The 21,598-nt window shown below is 30.8% G+C and overlaps 2 protein-coding genes across 3 annotated transcripts; both read right to left on the bottom strand.

Annotated features, from left to right (window-relative positions):
* Positions 1–1,003: 1,003 nt before the first annotated feature.
* Positions 1,004–4,992, bottom strand: LOC114376964. 2 transcript variants are annotated; one of them, XM_028335308.1, is made up of 7 exons: positions 4,770–4,992; positions 4,217–4,667; positions 4,055–4,132; positions 3,888–3,968; positions 2,448–2,602; positions 1,470–2,356; positions 1,004–1,329 (listed from the first exon to the last, which is right to left on the bottom strand). In XM_028335308.1, exons 2-7 carry the CDS (start codon positions 4,640–4,642, stop codon positions 1,205–1,207), a joined length of 1,752 nt encoding a protein of 583 aa, XP_028191109.1. In that variant the 5' UTR covers positions 4,643–4,667; positions 4,770–4,992; the 3' UTR covers positions 1,004–1,204. The 2 variants fall into 2 exon arrangements, with proteins under 2 accessions (XP_028191109.1, XP_028191110.1); XM_028335309.1 differs by having other exon boundaries at positions 4,217–4,662; positions 4,771–4,992.
* A 1,614-nt stretch (positions 4,993–6,606) lies between these two features.
* Positions 6,607–11,441, bottom strand: LOC114375488 (phosphatidylinositol 4-phosphate 5-kinase 6-like). Its single transcript, XM_028333273.1, has 9 exons — positions 11,110–11,441; positions 9,829–10,996; positions 9,384–9,551; positions 9,014–9,179; positions 8,280–8,396; positions 8,016–8,209; positions 7,729–7,871; positions 7,553–7,628; positions 6,607–7,246 (listed from the first exon to the last, which is right to left on the bottom strand). The coding sequence occupies exons 2-9, from the start codon at positions 10,941–10,943 to the stop codon at positions 6,967–6,969; spliced, it is 2,259 nt and encodes a 752-aa protein (XP_028189074.1). The 5' UTR covers positions 10,944–10,996; positions 11,110–11,441; the 3' UTR covers positions 6,607–6,966.
* Between the last annotated feature and the right edge of the window lie 10,157 nt (positions 11,442–21,598).

The raw sequence follows: 21,598 nt of genomic DNA, 5'->3' as shown, positions 1-21,598 counted from the left end.
TATATTACGAGATTCATATAACATATAAAGCTATTAAGTAAATTACGTATTTTATCCTGACTCTTTAACAATAATATTTTTCTTCGAGGTCAAGGATAGAAGTAGGAACAGATAAAATTAGGTTAAAAAAGTAAAATCTAAATCTAGTATATTATTTGTTGCAAGTCTTTTTTTAATGATTTAGTTTGGCCAGCGTAAAACTTTGATTAGGCCTTAAAACCTATTTATTATTATTTTTTTAGAGAACCTACTTTATTATTATGAACTATAAAAAATACTAATAGGTTTATTGGCCTAAGTATACACGCCAACCAGTAAAAGGCCTATTACTAATTATATATTTGTTTGTATCATATATATGCATTATATTTTTTATATTTAAGGAATAGGATTAAAAATATGAATAATATAAAGATATATTTAACCTTTATTAATTATACAAATTATAAAGGATTGATTACATTTTTAGTCCCTAAATTTTTTGTAATTTTTGTATTTCTTCCCTGTAAAATAGTTTGACTAAACTTAGTTCCCGATAAATTATTCAATTCCATTTTTAATCTCTTATTATTTTTCTCCTATAACTTATGACTGTCATCCACGATAGCAAAAGATCATTATCCACGCATAAAAACATTGAGTTGGCATAACATAATGTTTTTAGTTGCTCAAGTTTAGACAATTATTTTGATCAAAATATGTTTTTAATCCCTATCAACCTTTTTAAAGGGACTAAAAAAATATCAAAGATAAAAAAATTAAATTTATTATTTTATTAAGATTTTAATATAAAGAAAAAATTTATTAAGAACCCAAAATAAATTTATTAGTTTATCGGAAACCAAAAACATATTTTAACTTTTTTTTCTCTTCTCTTTATTTTTCTTTATATTATTTTCTCCCCCACATTCAAACACGTGTCAAAACATATTGTCAATCAGATGAAGAGATTTTAAGACTCTAACCTCCATTTAAAGCAACGTTTCAAAAACTATACTCATAGTTAAAGCAATTATGACACTAATTTAGAATTTCTTACTGAATTGTGATATAAACACATCACAATCAAATATAATTTTCCAAATTACATAACAAGATATATAAAATTATAAAATTTTACTAACATTATATGCTAGTATTAATAGACATTACAAAGAATTAGCTCACATATAAGCCATGTAACAATGATAATCCGGAAAAAAAATTACTTTAGCTTAGTTCTGCTCTTGCTTGTTTTACCTTTCTTCTTAAAAGGCGTTGGATTCAGCAATCGCCTGAAGGGGAATAAAGGTAGTCCCTGAGGCGTCCTTCGCTTCACTCTCAATCCACCTAGAGATAATGGAAATATACTTCATTATACTTGCCACTTGCATCACAAAATTTAAAATGGTAACATGCAAGTGAATCAAAGGGCAAAATATTACAGATTTCAATAACCAAATAAAGGTATTAGTCAATGAGTGGGGTACCTGAGGCAAACTGATCAGAATCAGTGCTCACTTCACTAAGCCTTTTATCTTTCATTATAACATCTGGCAATAAATGTTTTGCAGAAGTGGAATCATCTTCCATTTTCATCTCATCAAGTTCAAGTGCATCAGTTTCCCGTTTGTCCTCCATTGAACTATCAGAAACTGATGTGTTTAACTCCAAGACTGGTTGCTCTGCAATTTTTAAATCTTCATTTGGCAAAGCTTCACAAATCCTCCCAATTTGTTCATTTAAATTAACATCAGAACTTTTCTCATTATTACATTTATCATGAAAACCAGGGGACGGAAGGCCCTCAGCCACTGAAATAGAGTCAATGGCTGCCGGAATGTTTGTCTCCTTCAAATTGACAGCATCAGTTGTTCCACTACATATATTATTCTCAAAAATGTTGTCACACCTCAAAATTTGACCTCTTGTTATAGCATCTGGTACGGAGTTTTCATCATACTCAGGACAAACAACAAGTATGTTGGACTTCTCAGTTAAATTGTTAGGTACATGTGTTGACTGACTTAGTTTTTCGGCAACTGGCGGGAAATTTATTTTATTGTCTGCACAGACAGGGAAAGCATTATTTGCAGGTAAGATATCCTTGATTTCAAAACCATGAGATGGAAGGCTTTTGACCACGGAAGCAAAGTCAATGGCTTTTGCAGGTTTTGATGCTTTACAGGAGAATAGAGAAGATTTTTGCATATCATCCAACAGGATATCACCTTCACCACTGGAGATAGGGTCCCACTTTAGTAACTCTTGATACCGGTCTTCCTTAGAATGAGATGCCGCATCTGATGATAAAACTTCTACTCTTATTGCCTCTTTGTAAAATCGCTTTTTCCTTAAAGAATTAGCTAAAAGAATCCTGCAAACCATTCAGAATGATATTCAGGACATCTAAACATTGCCCGCCTATAGAACCAAATGCAATAAAGGATTTTAGCAATAATCCATACCTACAGTTTTTAGAAATAGCCGCATTAGCTCGCTCCTTGGAAAGCCCAAACAATGACAACAAGTTTGCAACATCACAGGGCCCTCTAAGCTCATTCACCGTAGGAGCAGCACTAGAAAATACAATGTTTTGTCCCCGAGTCCAATCCATCAACAACTACATGTTTAACCACTGTGTAAGTTTGTACATGTCTTAATATTGTTATTGTAATCATATAAAGGTTGTAAAAATCATAGATCTTACCTACAATTGTATCAGGATCTAATGATATAAGCATGGGGTTCATAAGATCCTACTCTAATAAGAAAGCAGAATCCAGAAATGGAGTAATGAGAATAATAAGATAAAAGGCAATGTGAATCAAAACAATTTTTTTGAGGCAAAGTCTTGTAATTACAGTTTTTTTTTTATATTATATAACCAAACTTGACTAGTGACTACAGAAACTAATTAGTTCCTTCCAGTCCACAAGGAATCTCTTTACCTACCATGTTCACACTGGCTTTTAGCTTAACACAATGTCACAATCAACTAAAGTTGTTAAGTATATGCTGATTCAAATTATTCAATCACATCCAGAGCCTAACACAAGCTTATATAGATCATGCTTGTGCTTAAAGCTGTTAATCAGACTATTTTGAGTCCCTGCTTATAAATACAGAAGGTGCATCCCAAACATACCTCCATCAAAAACAAGAACTCTGTGAAGTACACAAATTCAATTCAAAACATAAAACCTTCCTTAATTTGTATTGTCATCCCTCAAAACTATAACAACCTATTGCTGCAAAACACATCAGCAACTCACCTTAATTCAAAACTAATACTTATGGTACAACAATTGTGTGTATGTTAGGGTCAAGGAGTTTAAAGGCATGATTGAAGCAACAGGACATTGGGGTGGTACAACTCAATCATGAGCCTAATACTTGGCAAGCGTATACTATAATGGGTAGGAATAGAAATGTTCAAAAAAAGGACAGTGAGATGTCACACTCAAATTAGTTACAAGAAAGAAAGGGATATGTCATAAGCTGAGCAGAGGTGCTTTGCAATCTCTAAACTAAGGAGCTATGGTCTGGATTTGGTAAATAATACTCCTCAGTTCCTAACAGTTGGAACCTGACATTTTTATTTCATCTACAGTTTTACAATGTGAGCCTACCATATGATATACCCCTATTGCAGTGTGCATAGGTAGATGAGTCTAGCAAAGGACAAAATATCAAACCTCTAGTTCAAATCCTTTAATTTAAATAACATCTGCATGGTTGAGTGAGAAGTAACTCTACTAAACAGACACCATGAAATTTATTCAAAGCCATACATAGCTCGGAAACAATATGAAAAACTTCAATTACGAGAAATAAAAGAAACAATCGAAACATCTACACTTGCAGTGAATTCACTCAACTCAAGTATATAGGGAAGCAGCAATCACCTTGGCACTGGAAATTAGCTGTCTCCTTATTTGAATATCAGCAAATAAACCAGAGTACGTGACTTCAAAACAAACCCCACGCTGCATATCAACAAGCCACATGTTAATTTTTCACCTTCTTTTTTCAGTTTTACGAAATTAAAAGGCAAGGAGAGTCAAGAACAAACCTGAGTAGCAGCTTTAACCATAGGTTGCTTCAATCTAAAGGGCAACTTAGCTGAGAAATCAATAGAGATAATATCCACCTGCAATTATTTCAACAAAATAATCAGAGTTCAAAAAAGCCACTTCCAGTAATCAACAGCGTAGATGAGATTTAACCAACAAACCTCCATTCTCTCACATGCAAGATCAAAGGCGATCTGATTCAAAGGCTTAACAGCGACCAGATCATAGGTTTTCAAAATAGGGTTACCCGAATTGAGGGCTTGAGCCTGGGAAGCACTATCGACGCAGACGGTGAGACGTGTGTACTGACGGAAGGGGGTGGAGAGTGGGACATGGAGTAGGAGGCGGTGGAGGTTGGCGGAGAGGGAGAGAGAGGGAAGGACGTTGAGGAGAGAGGAGAGGGTGAGGGGAGAGATGGAGCAACGGTGGTGATCGGACATGACGCCCTTGATCGTGCGGTTGTAAGCGATTCCGGTGTAGCCAAACTCCATGGCCTTCACTGCCAGCCTCGTACGGTTACCTTGCTCAGTGGGCTTGTTGGCAGGGGAAGGATCAGGGTAGGGGATGTTGAGGTCGAAGTAACCCATGATTGTTGTTGTCAGTGATGCTAGGGTTTAGGTCCCAAAACAGATCAACTTAATGATTGATCGATAATGCAGTGTAACGACAGTAGAATCTAATCAACAAACAGAGCGTGTAAAAAATTCTGAATTACCTGGAAAAGACTTTGGTCAGAAGCTAAGCTAAAGATAACCCCACTAAGAAATGCATCACCAGCAACCCTGCCCTTAAATTCCAGCAAAGAAATTTAGCAATGCCGTTGGGTTCCTCGGAGATTTTGCAAAGAGAGATTTACCAATTTGGAGTCTAGGGTTCCTCGGAGACTCAATGAAGGGCTCCCATCAATCCATCATCGTTGGGCCTTCAATTTGTAACCCAATTAAGAGAATCGGATCGGAAGGAGAATAGATAAAAATGTTAAGTTAAATCATTCCGTTAATACGATTATATTTTATATGCACGTTTTTTTTTTCTGGTGCAATTTTTATATGCACGTTAGAAGAGTTTATTTTAATTTTCAAGATGAAATATATGTTTGAAATTAGCATTTTGGTATACAGTTACAACTTGTTAAAATAGTTCAAATAATATAATATATTATTAAAAACATAAGACGATGTATTAGTTATATATTAAGAGCATATTTAAATTTTAAAGATGAAATATATATATATATATATATATATATATATATATATATATATAAATTTAGTGTTTGAAATTGAGTTACGTGTTAGTTTAAATACGCTGGTAGTTTAAATAGCAATTGTGATACTGGGAATAGTAGTTCCCATGAGATAGGGTTCAAAGATGTGAGGTTAGGCCTAAACAAGAGAGAAAGGCCCAATGAAATATTTGACCCAAAATGAAAAAGAGCATGTCTTGTATGGTGATTTTAACTTGTATCTTTTGTATAGACTAAACATGTCTTGTATGGTGATTTTAACTTGTATCTTTTGTATAGACTAAACATGTCTTGTTCTTAGTCTGATTTTATTGAATTCACTTAAGCTTCTTCAAAAAAGCACGTCAACTAGAGCAATTACACGAAGAACATTCTTAGAAATATGAGTTTTGGTTCTCCATGGTACAGTGGGTATTGATTGCAATGTTTTATGTTCTTCTACTTTTTCATATGCATCCTTGAAATTCTATGATAGGAAGAATGGGAAGGGTGTTTTCTCTTGTCTAAGACGGCTTTCCATACAGAATTATCCAAATTGCCAGAGCAACTTCGATGTTTAAAGACGTATTTTGTTGGTACTTCACTCTTCTTCTTTGAGCTCAATGATGTGTAGCTATGAAGTCCCAATACTTCAAAAATGAAAAAATGAGTATCTAATTCTTTTATTTGAATTTGTTTTTTAAATGTAGGACACAATTGGTATATGGCTCCAGTATGACTTTAGCCACTTTTGAAAATTTTAATTTTTAATTTTATTTTTTAACCTTGGAGGGATTTTTAAAATTAAAAAAAAAAAAAAAGGATCATACATACGCAAAACACAACTCCTTTTATCAGCACTCGAGCATTTTCATAATTTTATTTTAACACAAGTACTATTGCATTTTATTTTATATTTTATATATACTTTTTTTGTAATTTTTTATTAACATATTCAGGAAGTGTTGTATCCTTAATATAAAAAAAAAAATGTTGTCTTCTCATATTCGTGTTGTATCTCATCTAACCTTCATATGGGTAGCCACCTCAATTAGTAGTTACTTGCATTTCCTCTCAATTCTTTGACAGTTTGAAAGGAGGATAAAGTTAATTTTATTATTAAAAAAAATAACATTAGAAACACCCTTAAAATGATTGCCAAGACCATTTCGTTCAGTAAAGGGTCACAGAAACACCATGCTATGCAAAAAAGTGCACCACCACACAAAATTGAGTGTTAGTTAACTTGTAATCAAATCCCTTCCTAAGGTGTTAAAGAATGATCCACACATTTCTGTACATAAAAAGCTTAATACCCTTACTACATTTTCTGTACATTTTTATTCAGCGCTGAGACCCCAGAGGCTCACCTGGGATATATATATAAAAGAAGTTAAAAAAAATAAAATCCATGACCCTTTCTGTTGGTTCATTTACAATTGAAAAAAAAAAAAAAGGCTTGAGTAACTCTGAACAACATTGATCTACACTATAACATACATTAGCTGTGACTATAATATAAAATTCACAAAATATAAAAAGGGGGTGAAGATGAACAGATTTCAGAAACATGTAACCCCTCCTGTCTATTATCATAAAATACCCTCCAACAAGTGAGTTGGAAACCATTCTGTGCATGGATATATCAATGTGATGGTTAGTGATGTCACTGCAATTTGAATATGTTTAGTCCTCTACAAAAACTCTGAAGATGAAATCGCGAAACCGTTTTGAATATAGCCTTGGATCAACAGCAGAGATTGATGTTGGATCATATTGGAATGATTTGTAAGCATGCTCAAGCTTTTTGCTAATGTCATAGTCTTGTAATATGTCGATGATCCCGAAAAAGATGATAATCTCGTATAACTCCCCTGTTGGTTCTCCAACCAGCTGAGGAGTGTCACAACTTTTTCGCACGGTCATTTCGGCCCGTGCTGGCATGCTTATACCCAATTGAATCCACCTGAAACATGAAAGAGATTGAAAACATTTTCAGAAAATGCAACCATTCCCGACTGAAGAGAGAATCCATGTATGAATCTATGAAACTTAAAGCTTTAGTATCGGTGCAAGAAGCAATTATACAAGTTTGGGGGCAAAAAAACGGAGTGAAGAAAATGTAATGAAAAAGTATCAACAATGAACTCATCAATGCATGATAACTAGGATTAGCAAAATAGTAACTGTAAAACAATGCTTTGCCTAAGCTATCAGAACTTGAGTTACTGAAAATTTAATACTTATGTCATGATGTGTTGATAGACTATACCGATTCGGATCTACTACAAGATGATCCACATCGACTCCAGAAAGACGAGGGGCTCCATCATCAAAGTTACCATGGCCTGCGATGTAAGTTCATGTATTCAGAAAAAAAAAAAAAAAAAACAAACAAACCATGTTGAAAATAAAATTAAGAAAAACCCATCTAAGACAAGATCTAACCAGTTGGAGTTTGTGGACCTGGACTGTGACCAGAAGGAGTAACATTGTCACCGCACGACATTCCTCGAAAATGAAGACCTACCAACATACTGTAATCCATGATCCTCTCGTGTTCCAGAAAGTCACAGTCTCTGTCCACTTGCCTACACAAATGAATGTTAGAAAATACAGGCTAGTTCTATTGACATAGCAGCTAATAAAATGTGCCGAATGAAACAAAAGCTGGGGTAGTGCAGTTTCCTGAATGGGGAACACAGTAATGGTTGCAACAAGAAGTGACAAAGTACCTGCAGAATTCTTGAAACCAAGACTTCCGCAACCGAAATATATAATTTAGATCAAGGTCCTTGAGTGTTGTTGTAGGCTCTATTTCTGACTCGGGTTTGTCAGTTGTGCGACCGAAGGTCGAACCTTTTAAGTCAAAGCGCCTATGGATGGGATATTGTGAGCAGAATAGATTTCCCATGATAACAAATCGAACCTGAAATTTATGAAGGATAGTCGATTATAAATTTTTGTCAAAGTAGAAACCTATACAAACTTCGGATTACCTTCTTCTGTGCAGTTCCTGTTAGCTTAACACAGTGGAGGCCAAAGAACTTGGTGACTAGAGTGTTCTCAAAAGCCCGAACATGTTTGTAGTAACCAGGTAGCATTCTCAAGAAAACCTGAAATCATTTTATACAAGTCCTGAATGAAATATCTTTTAATGGATGATAAAAAATAACCTTTGTAAATTGTAATGAAGCAACAACTGAAAACCATCACATCAAAGAGACCTGTTACAATGGTAACCAAGTAACTTGAAAAAACTTTTAAACTAGCTCAGTTTAAGTAAACTTCTCAACAAACACTTACAGGAAAAGAAAACAAGAGATAAAACAAACTTCTCACATAAGTTAAAATCAATTTATACACCTTAGCATATTAGAATTCAGAAGCTTTCTCATATAAATTCTCTAAAAGCTGGAGCATATAACTTGATTATAACTGATGGGAGAAGTTTGATTCATTTTACCCTCTTATTTCTTCTATATGTACTTGTAAAGGAGTTATTTATTCAAACCGAGCAATAATGTGCCAAGTTTAAGATAAATTTTCTGAATACATAGTAATTCTTGCTCTTTAATGATGCTCAATATAGTTGCACTACTTCTCTGAAAACTCAGGATTACTGGTGAAACTTTCTAATTCTTGAAAAGCAAGGTGAGCAAAGTGTATGGTTAGGAGAATTACAAAGCCTCAAGGCTTATATTATAACTAAGCCAACTAAAAGGGAACTCACTTTTACTTCTGATTTCTTCATGGTCTTTATCATGTACCGGTCATCATTGGTCAAATAAAAGAAGCTTCCACTTTTTCCAGGGGAAGAGAGTTCCCGAAGGGCATCATTCCCACATAATGATAGCATGTAATCAGCAGGATCTACTTTGAACAATTTTCTGAGAGCCCTACATATATAGATAAAAAAAAACCATCAGCATCTAGGAATTAAGATAGACAAATAAAGTTCTAATAGTCAGAGACTCTTCTGGATACAGTTCCACAAGAGCACACTCAAAAGGTTGCAGATTCAGATACAAAGCACGGTTCACCTAATTGGTGAACAAAATTTCAGTGGACTTTTAGTCTTGAGATTTTGATCAAAACCTTACCTGAACACTACGGGGCAGTAGTCTTTCCATCTAAACTCACAAGATTGGTGAGGTGGCGTGTGCTTAGATCCTTCTGGGGGAAATTTAGTCCACACTTTTTCTTTAGGATCAAATGCAGAAGACTTCAAATCAAGAGATGTACTTGGAGCAGGTCTTCCAACAGCATGTCTGTGCTATGGCACGAAAATTAATAACCGTGCAGTTAAAATTAGAATCATGGAAAGAAATTATTGTTTTTTTCAGAATGCCATATTATCATTGCACCATAACCATAGGATGACACACATTTAAAGTAAGCTAAATCATCATATCCTAGAAGATACAAGGTATCAATCAGTCTACCACTCAAACAAAAAGAAAAAAAAAAGTTAAATGTTTAACTTTCAGAGACAAAAAAGAGAGAGTAAATAAACATAATTCACAGGAAAACAGCTATGATCAGTACCTGATACCAAGCTGCAGATTAAGCATGAGCTCATAGTTCTTATGCCCTTGAGAAATAGTCTCTCCCTGTCTCTTTGGAGCCTTCAACCTCAAATGTGGCACTCTTGGAATAGAATTATCCACCTGAGAACTCCTTGAGCCATTATAGGATGAATAAGAACCATCTTCAGAGCTGTAATTACTAATTCTTGCATCCACTGACATCCTCCTTGTCCTCCCAGTCCCATCAGTCCCCTTCTTACACATCTTATTATCACCCTCCAACATGTTCAAACTCTTGTGTGAAGGGTAAATTGCCACCTTCTCAAGGCCACAAACACTGCACTCCACCAAGTCCAAAGAGAACAGCTCCTGAGGATCCCATTCCAAATGGCCAGCACAAGAGCCAGAAGGGTAATAAGTCCCATTTTGCTCCTTTGGATCCTTACTCCAAACCCCAACATAGAAACTCCCATCACCACCCCACCTGAATGTTCCATTCCCCTTAGGCAACCCTTCCTCCCAACAACCATCATACCTATTCCCATTGCTCCACATCATGGTGCCATTCCCATGGAACAAGCCATTCCTCCATTGTCCAATGTAATGGTTCCCATTCTTCCATTGGTACCTTCCATGTCCATTCTGCAACCCTTTCCTCCACTCCCCATCATAGAAATCCCCATTGGGGTAACTCTGAGTCCCCTGGCCATGTCTCAACTCCATCACCCAACAACCCTTGTAGGTGTCCCCAGAAGACCCTATGAAAGTCCCTTTTCCATCCATATAACCACCCTTGAAATCACCCTCGTAGGTTGCACCACTAGGCCAACTGAACCTCCCTTTCCCCATGATGCCACCCTTTTGCCATTCACCAACATACATGCACCCATCTGTCCACAGATACTTTCCCTGGCCATGAGGGCCATTGTTGTCAAGCCACTGGCCTGTGTAGAAGTCACCATTGGGGAGAATCTTCTCAACCTCACCAACAACATTTCTTGTTGCATCATCATCATCATCAACATGGGCAACAGACATTGGTGTGAAGATGCTGTTAGCCCTCCTCTTTGGACCTGCTGATTTCCTAACTGCTGCTTCCCAAGCCTTCACAAAGCTTGTAAGCTCTTTGTTCATTCTTCTCCAAAAAGGCTTCAACTTTGCCCCTTCTACCCTCCCTCACACATACCCTACAACAAACAAACAAACACCCTTTGGCCTATTCATTCATTTCACCCATCGATGAACATGTTGTGAGGATAAAAAATAATAATGATAATAATAAAAATAATAATAACAATACCTGTTGTGTTGTGTATGTTGTCAATGCACATTGTTGTTCAGAGAAGAAGGCATTTCTTTTTTCTTTCTGGAGAAGAGAAGGAGAAAAATTAATTAAACAAAGGGAATGAAAATTGACAAAATCAAAATCCAAAACCCAATGCCAAGTTTGTTTCTTTTCCCCAGATTTTGGCTCCTTATTTGGGTCTGTGAAATGGGTTGCATTCGGATTTTGAAAGAAACTGGTGCTGTTGGATTGACAGGGAAAGCAAAAAGGTTGGTTGGAAGCAGTAACTGGCTTTTCTTTTCTTTTCTTTTTTTTTAATTTTTTATCCTTGTCTTTGTTTTTATGTAAATTGTTCTTTTTTTATTTATTTAAATATTTGCTTTTTTTTTTTTCTTTATGTAATTTTTGTTTTGCTGGATTTCTTTCTTTAGATGATGGTTGGAAGCAAAGAGATTGAACTCATCATTCTAATGATTCCGAATTTGGCTCCTAAAAGTAATAGCAGACTTGACAATTGGAAGAATGAGAGGAGAGCATGTCTGTCAATAGCCATTTTTAGCAACTTACTCCTAATTTTAGTTTTGTCTTTGTTCTTCTTTTTCTCACAAAATGTTCAGATTTGCCTTTTGATCTTAAGATTTCTTTTTTGTTTATTTCCTTAATCCTTTGGTACATGGAACTAGTTAGTATTTTTGAAAAATTGTTTTCTTACCCTTGAAAATTATTATCAAAATCCTTTATGCACTGATGTTACGTGTTTTTTTTCTATAATATAAAAATAATTTTTTTTCAAACCACGACCATCATCCACTTAATTAACTAAAGATATGGTTGGATATTAAATAATAAATATGTTTTTAGTTTTTATAAATGACGAAATGTTTATTTTTAATCTCACGTAGCATAATAGAATATTAATGATCTCATTTTCAATCTCATCTATGAAAATATATTATATATCGTCTTTGTTTTTATAAACGAAGAATCAAAAGAAAATGTTTTTGTGATGAACAATGCCCATATTTTCAAAAATGAGAAATTAAAAGGAGAATATTTATTTTTCAGAGACTAAAATTAAACAATGTCTTATTTAAAATTACTAAAAATATATTTATCCTTTACAAAATTATATTTATATTTTTTCACTTTGTTTTTTATTTTAAAAATTTATATAGGAAATAGTGAAAAAAAATCACTATTTCCTATATAATATTTTTAGAACAATAAATTAAATAAAAATAGGTATCATCGTGGTAACTAGTATTTTAGCATATGTAATGCATAGGGTAAATGTTTTTATTTTTATATATAAATTTATAATAAATAAATAATTTTAAATATACAAATTATATTAATTTTAAAGTTCATAATAAATGAATATTTTGATAGACTATAGTTATATCTTCTAACAGAGATCATTCTGTTTGAGCTTGGTATGACCAAGGTGGCAGGAGAATTTTTCTCTCTCACTATTTGACATAGTTACATATGGATTGAGAGTAATAAATAAATTAGACACGAATTGTTAATGTGTTGAAGTAAAGGTTGAATCGTTTGAGTATTATTTGAATTCAATCTTAAGTGAAAATAATCATTAGTTAAATTTTACTTACATTTTAATCCAACGTCTAAATGAGTCCTAAGTTATTTTCTCTAATGAACCAGAGGATTAAGATAAAAAAAAGTTACATGTTAAGAGTCAAACTCAAAATCTCTAATTAAAATAAGATAATTTTGTATCAGCTAATACATATGCCTAATTATATAAATAAATATTTTTAACATATAAATCTTAAATTTATGATAAAGAAAAATTATTTTTTATAAAAAGCTGGTTTTTTATTACTAATAATTTCTTTTGAAAATATTTAAATTTAATTTATAAATATAGATGAAAAAGGACAAACGGAAGTGATAGTAAATGAAAAAGAAAAACCCAAAAATGGTTTCATTGAAAAAAAAGTCCTAAAATGCTTCAAGCTAACTATTTTTTTTGTTAACAACCATAATCACTTAGTTCAAAATCTAGTCATGCTTAAGGCTCTACATCCCATCACAAGAGTTTATTATGTGGAATCAAACTCATATTATTCTCCATAATCAGTTCAACTATACTCATTGGATGTTAACTATTTTATTTAAATAAATTAGATTGAAAACAAAACAAAAAAAATAAAAACAGAAAAAGATTCATTAAAGTAAACAAACTATAAACTGTGTAATAAAAACAAACTCTAAATAAATAGGTATAAGAAATTAAGCATAGTTGAATGTTAAGCGTGAGTAAGTCTTTTTTAAGTTTTAAACCGTAATTAAAAATTTTATGGGAACTAATATTATTTTAGTAAATCTAATTAACTTGCTTTGATTTATGAGAAACTAGATTATCAACTTATAATGAAAAATAATTTTATATCATTATCTAATTATAACTCATCAAATAAAATAAATTTATTATTTTTTATGATAATTATTTTAAAAGTCACATTATTAATTATATGTGATTCAATAATAATGTAAAACTATTTTAAATTGTTATTATCAGTAGATGATTATTAAAATCTTGATTTATTGATTGTTATCTATTTTTTATATGAATGAACTCACTTAAAAATAAAAGATAATACGGGACATTTAATATGTGTAAAAAATAACAAAGTGGTGAAAACAAAATATGAAACGGTGTTGACTTTATTTCTTTGAATCTGTATATGTATATAATTTTGTTTGACGTCAAAAGCAGATAACTCGTTTTATATAACAAACAAAATGTCATTTAGCATTGGCATTTCTGAAGTGTTGCATTGAAGTGCCAATTTTTACATGCCTATTGCCAAAACATTTATTAAAAATATGCAAGTTATAACCCACCTACACAGACTTTTCAAAAGTGAATGAGCTGTCTAGGAGTGTGAAATAAATTTTAAACCAACCCATCATGAATTATAAAACTAAAAAAGGTAATGAATTATTATACAAATTAACCCTAATGTGTTTTTACACACACATATAAGCATTTTCTGCGAGCTAGAGGTAATTTTGTTCGTGGATATTGAATAGAGATATCTTGGCAGCCACGTATTCATATATTATTATACAAGCATATAGGTCATCATGGATATTGAATAGAGATATTTTGACAACCACGTAATTAGTTTATTTTCATTGCAAACGAGATTTTTTAACTTCTCAGGGTTTTTTTTTATAAAAAAAAAAAAAACACCATAAGTATTTCTCGGAGAGATAATTAATTTTGTTCAAGATGAATAAAATTATTATTATGATAAAATTATTCTTCCGAATATATAACACAATTGTGTATTTTGCACACTTAAGATGATTTGAATATGAGACTATTAGTTTAGCTAACTTAATCTTATGTTGATTGATCAACATGTTTAATGACATTTAACATGTAAGGATTGAAACATTTGTGTAATTATTCTTTGACATGATGGTATAAAAAAATTATGTTTATTTTATGTGTTACTAATAATTTTTCTTCATAATAATTAATATATATGCACGTTTAATAAGTTTTCTTAAGACTTGAAGCAATATTTTTGGGTACACCAGTGGAATAGAACAAGCTAGTCTCTTAGAACTTGTTGTATAGCCTAATTTTAGGACAGGATCTACCTTCTCTTTCTCTTAGGGCTGGTTTGGTTGTGGATAAATGACTAAAAAGAGAAAGGAAATTTTTGAAAAAATATGTGGGATCCACGTCTTTTTACTCTTTCATATGAGGAGATTGAAGAAGAGACTTACAATGAGCAATTGTTTATACCATTTTGTCCCAGTGATCATTTAAAAAAGATTAAAATGATCATTTACTAATTTTCATTATTTTATTACTTATCAACTAACTTTAATTCAAGAATTTACATTGTATTTTCATCTATTTATCTTTAACCAAATCACTTCTATTTTTTTTTTCTTCCCGTCTCTTCTTTACTCCTCCTTTCTCACAGTCAAACAATTAATTAACTCCTTACAAAACCCTTACACCACGCTAAAAAACACGTGGTATATAATGGTACGAACAAGGAAGTTTATTGTTTTTCTTTTCGTATATACATTTCATTTTGGTGGGGTTTTGAATAAATTTACACATGACCCTTTTAATTTTCAATCAATGGGTTTGGATAGCCAATATTAGGTAGCAGTGGAAATTTGTCATGCAATACTTTATTTTCTTTGCAAGTAATGGAGGTAGCTCAAACCATGATTAAATGTAGAAAAAGGGCAGAATTAATTAGTATACGGGGAATATGTGTGCTGGTCGAGTAATTATAGTTCTTCTTTATTATAGCTAGTAATCATTAATTGATTTTATATTTTTATAATAAACTTTTGATAGCAAAAGAATAAGTGCCGATTTTTTTGTTAAGTACGTCGGGAAACATGTGAGCCAGTAGGTGTTGGCACATAGAATTATATTTAGTAAAATATTTTAGTTAATTTTTTATTTTTTAATTTAAAAATTCATTTGGTTATTTGATAAATAATTTTTTCATTTGGCTATTCAATAAATAGTTTCTTTTAGTAATTTTTACTGATTTCTAAATACGAATATTAAAATTTTAATTTTTATATTTTATTCATTGATATATTAATTTATTTTTCTTGTTATCTTTTTAAAATAATTCATATCATTATAAATTTAAAAATTAGAATGCATATGCATTAATATGGATAAATATGTGTGTTTTTTGGGAATATTCTTATATATTATAGATCATAATTAAATGGTCAGAGCTAATAACAGAAATTTAATTAAATTTTCATCTCATCATTAAAAAAATAAGGTCTTACCAATCAGTATCTTAAGGATTAATTAAAAAATTAAAAGAAAAAATATTTTATTAAAAAATTATAAGAGTGTATTTTGAATTATAGGAGAGTATATTTTTTTGCATTCTAATAAGACACGGGTTAGTATTGACCTAAAATTTTTTTAAGATATTCACATCTTGGGCATCATTTTTCTAATAAACCAATAAGATATAAATTGTAATCTAAGATTCATATTTTGTTTTATAAGATGAAAAAAATGCATTTAGTCGGTCATTTTTCAACAAAATTCTCTACTATATCAAGAACATGATATATTTTTTATACTATATTATTGAATAATGAATGCAGTGAAATTAGTTAATACAAATTCGCCATTATATTATTTTAGTTATAAATCTGTTTTCTTAACTATTACTACTTATTAATATATTAATACAGTGGCATGAAGGATACATCATTCAATGGTGGAACTGAGAGTGTTTCCTTAGAGCCGACCCCAGTTTCTTTCACTTCTTTTGTGGTGTTTTTTTGTTTCTTCTGTTTGATTTTTTATTTTCTCCCGTTGAAGTAGTGTTTTGGTTCTCTTTTATTATTGGACATTTTCTCCAACGGAGGTTGTCACCAATATCCTTTGGTGATAAGTAATAACCCTCATCCTTTTCTTAATTAAATGATTATTTCAAAGGAGTTTGATTTTGATTTTCAAAAATGTCTTCTGTCATAGTAAATTTGAAAGTTATGCTTTGGGTTTTACTCTTTTTTTTTTTTTTGTATATGTTTGACCGTACGGGACACTATAACTTTAAGATTTATCGAGCAAAACTTTGCATTGGTAGATGGTAGAAACCTTGAGTGGAGAATATCAAGACACCTTATGGTCAATGAAAAAGAAGGATGTAATTTTTTTCCCCCAGAATATTTCAAAAATGTTGGTTTTAGTATTAAAAAAATTAATACGTTTTTAGTTTCAATATTTATTGAAAGTGGTGCAGTTTTTATTCTTTAATCAAAGACTAAAAACACCTGTTTCTAAATGAATACAAGAGCTAAAGACTATGAAATTTTTATAGGAAATAAAGTTGGAGAAAATCAAGTGATTAAACGTAAGTAAAGTGATTAATGTGTTGAAGTTAAAGTTAAATTATTTGAGTATTATTGAGTTTGATCCTTGATGAAAATAATTTTTTTATCAAACTTTACTTATTTTTTGATTAAATTTTAAATTAATCGAGAATTATTCTTGAACAGGAGGATTTAAGACAGACATATATATATATATGAATTAAAAATATAATTTATCCTTTTTTTTGTTTATTTTCTACTTCCCTTTAATTTTTTTTCTTTGAAGGGTACAGGAGTTATAAACTTGTAATATATTTTTTGTCCTTTTGAGAGTGATTTTGAGTTGTATTATTTAAATTTGTTTGTTTTCCAAGGAGAACGGCCGATGGGGGGAAGGAAAAAAAAGAGAGGAAGCAAGGCAATTGTTTATAAAATTATTATTTTTTAATCAATTTATCCAATTTGCTTGATGTGTGTAAAATAACCAAAATGACAATTTTAATGAAACAAATAATTACCTTTTTAACCCTGTATAATTTGTTTAATTTTATAATAACATAAAATTTACTTTTCTATACTTATTTTAAGATTAGCGAATGAATATTATGGAATAAATGAAGTATAAGTAAACTTTTGTTAAACTTCATGTTATGTTATGTTAATGTGAGTGTAGTATAGTTTTTCTTGAAGAAAATCCCAAATACGTGCACAAGTGTCCTTTTCACATCTTTATTATCATTCATGAATCTGCTCTATCAACGCCAAATTAAACCGTGCAAGAAGTTTGATGGTCCCAAGCCATACGTGCAACGCATCCAACTCTGGATTTTAGACAAGGTCAAACCCCAAATATTCGTGGGCCCACAAAGCCTTTTGATTGCACATAAAGGTGACACTTGTCATTTGCCCCCACACAACCATATTGATTGCTACATTATGACAATGGATCACCGGCATAAATTAAAAAGCATGTGTCATGGGAAATGGCATTTTTTCATTGGCAAGATAAGAATGATAATAAGCATTATAAGTGGGAGAAAAAAAAATAAAGGAAATTAGAAAAGGGCAAAGAGCCTTATAACATAATTTTGTTTCCTTAGTTAAAGAATGATATCTTTGAAATTCATGTTTCATTGTTTGATTAATTAAACGGATTTAAAGTAAGGGGACATTCTTCCTTTAAAAATGCCGAAATTCTTTATTACTTCTTAAACAAGAGATTTTTTTATGAAATATGTGTTGTATTAACTTTATTAGTTATTTTTAATTAACATTTTTTTTAATATAGCAAACATTATATCTATTGTCTTTGACCCTTCCTTAAGTGATAAATTTGATTTTAATTAATCAAAATACTTTTTTGGTATAGATCAAAATACTTTTTTAATATAGATCAAAATACTTTTTTATTTGAATTTGGGTAGATTAGCATGAATCATATTTAATGGTGAATCAATCCAACCTAGGATATCTTTTTCTTTTTGTGTATTGAGAAATAAGACAAATTACATATTGGAATTGTCAATCATCACTAAGGACTCTAAATTAAAACAAAGTTTACAGGATTATTTCATCGACTATCTAAAAGTATATGCGAAGCTCCCTAAGCAGCTAAAATATCCACAATATTATCTGTTTTACGTGGAACTACACTATATATGATACGGTCCAATCTCGACATCATTTCTTTGATGAGAGATAAAAAAAAGGATAATGAAAATTTGAGTTGGTGAAACTAATGCAGCTACTTTTAAAGTAACAAAAAGAAGAGTAACAAGTCGAGTCATAGAGTCAAAGTGGTAAAAAGAATTTCTCTGTTCATTCTTTCATTTAAAATTGTGCATTGGACTTTCATCTCACTCAACTCTTAACTCTTAAGTGATAAAAGAATGATTGAGGACGAATTTTTCTTTCTTGTTTTATTATTTTCCTCACATATACAAGCCTCGGTGCTTTAGATTTTGAATTTTCAAAAGGATTACTAATATTTTTCTTTCAAAGAATCCTTTATTAGTGCATTCAATACCTCAAGTCATTGGAACCTACAGCAAACGAGTCTTATATATTGTTCATGCTCCTTATATGAGTATCACTTACTAGATTATTTCAATTCTCTTTCTCCTTTGGGATAATTACAATATTTTCCTGCATGAAGTTACAAAAAGTTAATATATGCTCATTTCCCTCACTCGAGATTAAGGATTTGCCCTCAAATTGTAATGTTGTATATATGTGTCTCTCGAAATCATTATTGGGCAACAAGACATCACACGTGTGGAGGTTTTAAGGTACAATCGATCAAGAAACTTAGAGTCATTTCAAAAGTTACAAGAGTGTCAAGACTAAAATATTTTTAATTTAAATTTAATTTAATCATAAAAATTTTAAAAGAATTATCAAATAGAACATTAAATATCTTGAAGATTTCATTTATAAAAAAATTATATCAAGATCACCACTATAACCACCACTATAATCACCACAATCATCATGATCGGTCATGACCATTTTCATTACAACTATCATAGTTGTCACTAGAACCTCCATCATAATCATCACACACCACTGCGATTGAGGGGTTTAGGGGGTGTGAATTTTGAAACAATAGTACAAATGATAAATTTAATGTAATTAACTAAATTAATTAATTGATTTTTAAGGAATATAAATTAGTTAAATTTGTCAGATGGAGGAAGTAATTAATACCCTTAAAATATATATATTTTTTAAAAACACTTTATGAAAAATGCTTCAGAAAGGTATATGTGATTTGGTGTGTGTGTTTACAATTATATTGATCATAGGTGTTTTGAAAAATAACTATTATAAAAAAATATTAATTCAATCTTTAAAACTGGTATTGTGTTTTTATTATATATAAAATATTTTATTTTAATAACATAACTTAGATAGCTATTAATTAATTGAATTCTTAATTTTAATAACATAACTATAAAACGCTTAATGACCTTCAAAAAGGTGATATTTACAAATTAAATTTGACCCTGCAATGCACGAGCAATAATACTAGTAATACTAGCAAGTTATAAAAATGTTACTACTTTACATTCTACATCAGTTTCCAAGACTTGTGTAGATTGATGATATGAAACATGTTTTTTTTTTTTTTTTTTTTACTTTTGTACTAGTTTAGTTTCTGAAGAAGAAGAAAAAAATAAATTTTGACTTTCAAACTAGAATTTTTCTCGTGTACGTTTAAATTTAGGTAAAATTTAAAAAGCATAAAAATATTTATTTAAAATTATAAGAAAACACACTTCATTAAAAATTTAAAAGTATAAATACAAAGTTTAAAATGAAAAATAAAACTGACAAAATTAATTCAAAAAATTTTAATTTCAATTTTAAACAGCCCATTCACTCAGGGAGAATAGACTAAATTATATTAAATCACTTTGATAACATTCACAGTTACTATCATATGTTATCTGAGTTGAAGAGATTTAAATCTTTTAAACATTAGACTTTTATTTGATTTTCATATTTATATGTATGATCATGAATAAGAATTGGTATGGAGGAAACTTTTCAATTCGACACCCTGATCAATAAAAAATTTACATTTCAAATAATAGGTATAAATAAAATCTTTGATGATTGAAATATAAGATTCACCTAATAATTGAAAAAAAAGGTGAAAGAAAAAGAGGAAGAGAATTTGTATGTTCTGAATCTTTTTCAACTGATATTTTTAATAAAAATTAATTAATTAATATTTGTTGATAATTTTTTTCATTATATAATAATACATAATATGATTGATGAGAGTGTAAAAGAATAATTATTGCACAAGTTCTATATTTTATGTAATCTAACTAATTTATGGTCAGAATTAATGCCGGTCATATTAAAGGATTTCAGACTCAACCAAACAGAGGTTCACGTGACCTTTAGCCTTCAGATCTGGCGATCATCTCCTCTCACTACTTTTCCATTTAACCTAATTAAGATCGATACTTCAAGTGTAGAAAAATTAAATAAAAGATGAAGTGTTTATCCATATGTTTAATTTCAATTCAAATGGAAAAATATAGAAAGTATATATGTGATAATAACTTTAAATTTTGCAAAACATAAAATGCCTAAATAACATATATTTAATAAGTGAAAGATTAATTAGTAATTGTAGTTAAGTGCACATTTTTTTTTTATAGTCGAGAGCTGAAATTTGGGCCAGACATTATTACGTGTTGCATACATGCTACGCACTCATGAAGTTCTTATTTCGAAAAAAGGTTCGTAAGAATATTGATATTAGGTAATCAGGCAATCATGGCAATTCTAAATTTCTAAGTCGTTTCAAGTTTTTCTTCATAAAAACTTCAGCATGTACGACAAAGTGGAGGGGTACGGTGTTCAGCATTCTTACAGCCCCAGAATCTTCACAATAATAAAAAAAAAATTTAGAATTACATTCCACATTAGGTTAAATTGAGAGAAAATATTGTTTGTATGATAAAATCTTTAAGTAACAAAATTTTTCCTTCAAATTTTAATGCATAAGTTTGTTACCTAAAATTTGAACTTAAAAACTTTCATTAAACTAGAATAATTTTGTGTCAATTAATTTTACACATTTGATTAACATTGATGAATTATTATTATTATTCTTTATGAATTCCAT

This window comes from Glycine soja, chromosome 11 (assembly GCF_004193775.1).
Source record: "Glycine soja cultivar W05 chromosome 11, ASM419377v2, whole genome shotgun sequence".
In the NCBI taxonomy this organism is placed as follows: domain Eukaryota; kingdom Viridiplantae; phylum Streptophyta; class Magnoliopsida; order Fabales; family Fabaceae; genus Glycine; species Glycine soja.
This window is presented reverse-complemented; position numbering and strand designations above follow the sequence as displayed.

Coding starts and splice junctions, on each gene's coding strand:
- LOC114376964 (XM_028335308.1), bottom strand. CDS start 4,642: ATGGGTTACTTCGACCTCAACATCCCCTACCCTGATCCTTCCCCTGCC. Junction 4,133..4,216: donor TTGCATGTGAGAGAATGGAG/GTTTGTTGGTTA, acceptor AAATAATTGCAG/GTGGATATTATCTCTATTGA. Junction 2,603..3,887: donor AGCTAATTTCCAGTGCCAAG/GTGATTGCTGCT, acceptor TTAAACATGTAG/TTGTTGATGGATTGGACTCG.
- LOC114375488 (XM_028333273.1), bottom strand. CDS start 10,943: ATGAACAAAGAGCTTACAAGCTTTGTGAAGGCTTGGGAAGCAGCAGTT. Junction 8,210..8,279: donor CAGGAACTGCACAGAAGAAG/GTAATCCGAAGT, acceptor CATAAATTTCAG/GTTCGATTTGTTATCATGGG. Junction 7,247..7,552: donor CTTGTAGTAGATCCGAATCG/GTATAGTCTATC, acceptor TTCATGTTTCAG/GTGGATTCAATTGGGTATAA.